Source organism: Mus caroli, chromosome 9 (assembly GCF_900094665.2).
Source record: "Mus caroli chromosome 9, CAROLI_EIJ_v1.1, whole genome shotgun sequence".
Taxonomy (NCBI): Eukaryota; Metazoa; Chordata; class Mammalia; order Rodentia; family Muridae; genus Mus; species Mus caroli.
In genome coordinates, this window is record NC_034578.1 from 40,023,029 (window position 1) to 40,028,597 (window position 5,569).

The 5,569-nt window shown below is 49.9% G+C and overlaps 1 protein-coding gene across 1 annotated transcript in view; it reads right to left on the bottom strand.

Moving 5' to 3' along the window:
- The window catches only part of Pou2f3 (POU class 2 homeobox 3), an 81,912-nt gene that overhangs the window by 18,201 nt on the left and 58,142 nt on the right, over positions 1–5,569 (bottom strand). Inside the window, exons 4-6 of the mRNA XM_021172894.1 lie at positions 5,071–5,175; positions 3,596–3,698; positions 1,134–1,216 (exon numbers count right to left, since the gene is read on the bottom strand). Of these exons, the coding sequence (XP_021028553.1) occupies positions 1,134–1,216; positions 3,596–3,698; positions 5,071–5,175 (291 nt within the window). The remainder of the gene's footprint in view (positions 1–1,133; positions 1,217–3,595; positions 3,699–5,070; positions 5,176–5,569) is intronic.

The following is a 5,569-nucleotide window of genomic DNA, read 5'->3' on the forward strand; positions in this document are numbered from 1 at the left end:
TATTTATTTATTATATGTAAGTACACTGTAGCTGTCTTCAGACAGCACCAGAAGAGGGCATCAGGTCTCATTATGGGTGGTTGTGAGCCACCATGTGGTTGCTGGGATTTGAACTTCGGACCTTCGGAAGAGCAGTCGGGTGCTCTTACCCACTGAGCCATCTCACCAGCCCCCCAAGCTGGTTTTCAACAAGCAGGTCTCATGCCTTAGCCTCTCTGGGAGCCAGGACTACAGACAAACCATAGCACCCTGAGAAGAAGGATCCTAATCACCTTCTAAACGGCTCTTCTGACAGTCTCTTTATGCTCTAATACTAGATGCCAGCGCTGGCCCTGAGTATGCTCTAGAACCTCATAGTCATAGACTGGGGTCATAGAACGATGCCATGCTTGGGGCACAGCCAGAAGGAAGAAAAGTGCATTCTCTAGCTTAGCTGCCCCCATTTCTATGAACCACTAGGTGGCGCTCCCCCTCTAGCTATCTTCTATGGACATTAGGCCTGAAAAACAGCCAGGGTTCTCCAGTGAGCCTTGGGGATTTTAGCCCAGAGAAAGAATATTAAAGTCTATGTGGTCATTTCTGGCCATCCCTTGTAGAAACAAATCATGCATCTATATGTGCAGGCAACTTGACAGGGGATCCCTGGCAAGAAACAGACTTTTATTTCCCAATTGATAATAGGTGTTCTGTGTATGATCCACATCAGGTCTGCAGAGGGCCCTCCTGCTAGATCTCAGCCTGCTTGCCCCCCAACCCCCCCCCCCCCATTGCAGGATGTGGTCAGCTGAAGTGGTCCTAAGGTGAGGTACTGGCTTTGACACCCTGCCTTCCTTGGGACTTGAGAGAATCTGGGTAGAGCTGGGGAATATCCGCATCCCTGAGTAACTGGCTAAATCCTGAGAGAGGTAAAACCAGGGATTGTAGCTGCTGGCAGGCAGCTGGCCAGCTTGGGAGCTCCATTCTAGTGATAGGGAAAACTACCTCCTTAGGGATAGTTTGAGGTTTTCCCAGGTACTAACAGGGAGAACCCCCACAATGGGTGTCCTACTAAGGAGGGAAGACTGAGGAGTTGAAGTTTGCCCAGGGCTGAGACAATCTGAGAAGAATCAGGAGAGGTGGAGGGTAGCAGTTACCTGGGAGGCAAGGCCAGGCCCTGTCTGTGGGAGGAGTAGAGTGCTTTGTTGCTGTGGAAAGGAGAGAAGATTCGGCTGCAGACCTGAGTGACAGGGGCGGGACAAAGGGACAAAGGAACAAACAAACAAACAAAACAAAATCCAGGCCATTTGAAAGACGAGCTGAACATTAAAACCATGCTAACTGCCCCCTCCTCCTGCTAATCTAATCAGGTCCCATAACCCACCCTAAGCCTGCTTGAAAAGCCCTGTGGGCACTGCTAGCAATTGCCACATACTGGTGGAGGCCAACCAGATTCAGGGATAAACAGCTGTAAACAGCAGTCCCCAAACCTGTCCTGCCTGCCTGCCTGCCTGCCTGCCTGCCTGCCTGCCTGCCGATAGCCATAGCCGATAGCTGCAAAGGCATAGTAGGGTCAACTCACTCTCCCTGAGATCTGATTAGCAGGGTGAGAAACCCTGAGGGAAGAGGACACAGGAATGACTACAGGGCCCCAGGGGGAGCCGGGTGTTTGAATCTGCCTGCAAGGGAAAACAGCCGGGATGTTTAGGCCAGCCAGATCTGTAAGGACAGAGCAAGCAGATGGTACCATATTGCCGGGAAGGGTACTAGGTCATTGGTCAGAGGCTCCTGGAGACCAAGTCATTAAACTCATGGGAGGCAGGAGAGAGCAAGAGGAAGGCCAGATGCTGGGGCCTTCAAACCCCCTTGGGCAGTGCGGACTCATCTACAGGCTGCCTTGCCTAGGGTCTTCCCTCTCCTTTTGTCTTCAGGAAAAGTGCCAAGAGAAGGCCCTGCCTGTCTGGTGGCTGTGGTGTGTAGCTTCTGTCTTCTGGTGGCCAGAGTCAGCATTTCTCACTCATAGCAGGAGGGAACCACCTCCCTACCCCCACCCCGGATTACCAAAGCTGACAATAGGGGCAGATCTCAGACACTCAGCGTAAACAAGTTCCTTGGGATATCTGCCCTGCCCAGGCAGTTCTGGATAACTAATGTACCCCATTGCTAAAGTCAGCCCTTCCGCTCTTTAGTCTCCAAAGGTCAAAAAGGTAAGAGAGGTCTTGGGGGAGCCCTGGGCTGGGAACAAAAGGCTTGAGTAGTAATTTAGCTCACACTGCATTCTGGGATGTGCAGGGGACTTGTCACACGAACGGGACCAGGCGGCCATCAATGGCCTTGTAGTGTGCAGCTTTACATTTTTATTTTCATAGAAGGAAACGTAAACTTGCAGAACTTATGTAAATTTTCTACAGAAGTGCACCTAGTAATTTAGGGGAAAAAAAAAAGTTTCTCTGACTTCACATTTTAACCTGTTTTGTTGTCCCTTCTATTGCATTATGTGCCTATGCCCATGGGTTCTGGGCCTGGGTCGTGCTCACACCACACACACACACACACACAGAAACAAGCTGAACTAATGCTTATCTTTTCTTTCCTAGCCCAGCAGCACACATTCTAGTGCTATTCCCAGAGACCCCACTAGCTAAGGACAGGGCCTGTGTCTCAGGCAGGTGCTCAGAGTTGGGTGTAAGCTACCTGGATTTTCAAATACTCCTCTCGAGTATAAGCTATCCAGAGCTTGTACTTCCAAGAGCATCTTCAGCCCCGCTTGGCATAAGTGGGTGGAAAGGCAAGCAAAGCAGAGCAGTGTGATAATCTCAGAGCATTCTAGAACATTCTAGTAGGTCACCAGCATGCAGTAAGGCTATCTATAGCACAAGTGTGCTCTGAGGGACAAGTCAGGAAAACAACTCAACAGACTCGCGGGCGTGTTAAGCAATGATACCTGGTGTTAGTAATACTCAGATCTGTTTGCTCAGGGTTTCCTGCCAAAGACAACCTGAACCTATTTCTATAGCCTGTGGGAGGCACTACTGTTCCATCCGGACAGAATCAAAGCCAAGCCAATGGGAGGGAAAAGGCTCAAAGCAAGCAGACTTCCAAAGAATCCGACTCATCCATCGGACTCATTTCCCAGGGAGCTTCGACTTCCTCGTGTTACCTCCACCCATGTCCCCACCATTCCGAACCTTTAGACTCAGATTCTATGAAAATGTAGTTCCAGCAAGAGCCTGGGCAGGAAGGAGAAACAGGAACACTGAATGGTCTGGAGGGGCCCCACAGGGACCCCTCCCTATGTCTCAGGCACAGAAACTGGTCTTTTTCAGATAGAATTTCTATACATAGCCCAGGCTGACTTTGAACTTGCTCCTCCTGCCTCCGCCTACAAGTGTGCTAGGTTTAAAGATGGCACTGTGCCTGGTTTTGTGTAATGCCGGGAATCAAACCCAGGGCTTTCCACAGGCTAGGCAAGCTTCCTATCAGCTGAGAGCTATTCCCAGCCCCTAGCTGGTTTTCATACCAGAGGGGTGAGTAGTATCTGTGACACCCTCATGCCCAGTAAGAAACAACAGCTTTTTCTAGACTCTGGTAATGACTGTACAAAGCCCAGGGTGCTTACCTTGCTGCCCAGGTGGGGTCTGAGAAAGCAGGAACTGGGATACAGACTGCAAGTGGCCAGGGACCAGCACAAGCTGCTGGAGTGGATGGAGAGAAGCCATGTCCTACATGTGGGGAAATGCACAGATGTTATACCGTCTACAACTGGAGGGCCTGAAGCCTGCTGGGCTACGACTCTATAGTCCCTGGGGCTGCAAACTCTGGAGGTTGTGGGCAGTATCCTTGCTTCATGTTGCTGGGTGTTTTCGACCATCCATTTCCTTAAACTATCCTGTCACTTGAGTATGCTAAAAGCCACTCTTCAGTTATTTCCTGTACCTGAATCTTTCTAGAAGGTACTAGGGGATGGGGCAAACTATCAGTTATTTTTAAAAAACTATTTATTTATTTCATGTATGTGAGTACACTATCGCTGTCTTCAGATGCACCAGAAGAGGAAGAGGGCATCAGATCCCCATTACAGATGGTTGTAAGCCATCATTTGGTTGCTGGGATTTGAACTCAGGACCTCTGGAAGAGCAGTCAGTGCTCTTAGCAATCTCTCCAGCCCGCTATCAGTTATTTTTGTTGTTTTGTTTGAGACGTTCTCACTCCATAGCCATGAGAGTTGCAGGCCTTGGATTTATAGTAATCCCTTCTGCTTGGGCTTCAGGACGACTGGGATTACAGGCATGCTCCTCCGTGCCTGGCTCTGTGGTTTTGTTTTGAGACACAGTTTCTTATTATGTAACCTAGAGTTTGCTCTGTAGAGCAGGCTGGCCTCGGGTTCACAGAGATCCACCTGCCTCTGCCTCCTGAGTTCTAGGATCAAAGGCATGCGCTGCCACCAAGCTCTATCCCAGGCTTACATTTTAATACAATCCATCCCTCCGAACCTCTCTCACCTGCTCAAGACAGAGAAACGACAATCCCAGCATCTGGAGGCTCCAGACCCCACAGACCGGGGCCCTGTGCACATACAGTTGACAAACCTCATGGAATGAGGGAGGTGAAGGGGTCACTACATATGTTGCTTTCAAGTATGGTTGGGAACGTAGATCTTTCTCTCCTAGGTGGCCCACAAGATCTCCTTGGAGGCTTTCATCCTAATGGTCCAGGTGACCACTGCTCTCCCAACACCAGTCTCCATTTCAGTTTAGTTTTATCATATACTCTTTAAAGGACACAGAGAAGGCCACTGTCTGTCCCTGAAGGCCCACAGCATAGCTATTGGAAGCTTTTGTTTTTTTCAAGACTGGCTTTTGTTCCTGAAAAAGCAGTGATATGTCCTTTGTCTCTCACCAGACTTCATTTCTACAAGGACTGCTTTTGGAACCCCACATACATAACCCTGGGCCTCCTTTGTTTGCAATGGGGGATCTTTGGATGGATTCACAGCGTGTGCCAAGAGGAGAAGCCCAGGATTTTGTAGAAGAGCTGGACTGAGCTCATCAGCCCAGTACACACCAGGGGTCAATGGACCAGGCTGGCACCTACCCCAGACATTTGGTTTCCAGGCATCATGGTAGGTCCTTGGCTCAGGTGACATGGCCTGTGGGAAAGGGTCTGCTGTAGAGAGTCACCCAGATCCTCCGTCTTAATCTGCAAGTAGAGGGGTAGGGAGAGGGTGAGTTCTGGGCCTCCTGAGGCAGATAGAAGCAGAACGGTGAAGAACAAAGTGGGAGATGAGCGGCAAGTCTGGAGAGAAAGTGGAGCCAAGCATTCCCCGGGCTGAAGGGATGGCTGGGTTCTAAGAGGTCTCTATAGGACCGGTCTGCAAGACAGAGCCATCTACCAGCACCAACACCTTTCTTGGGCTGTGCTAGCACGCACTTGGAATTCACTTGGAATGAGAAAACCAGAATAGCATAGTGACTTTTAAAAATAAAGAAAACTGCCGGGCAGTGGTGGTGCACACCTTTAATCCCAGCACTTGGGAGGCAGAGGCAGGTGGATTTCTGAGTTCAAGGCCAGCCTGGTCTACAAAGTGAGTTCC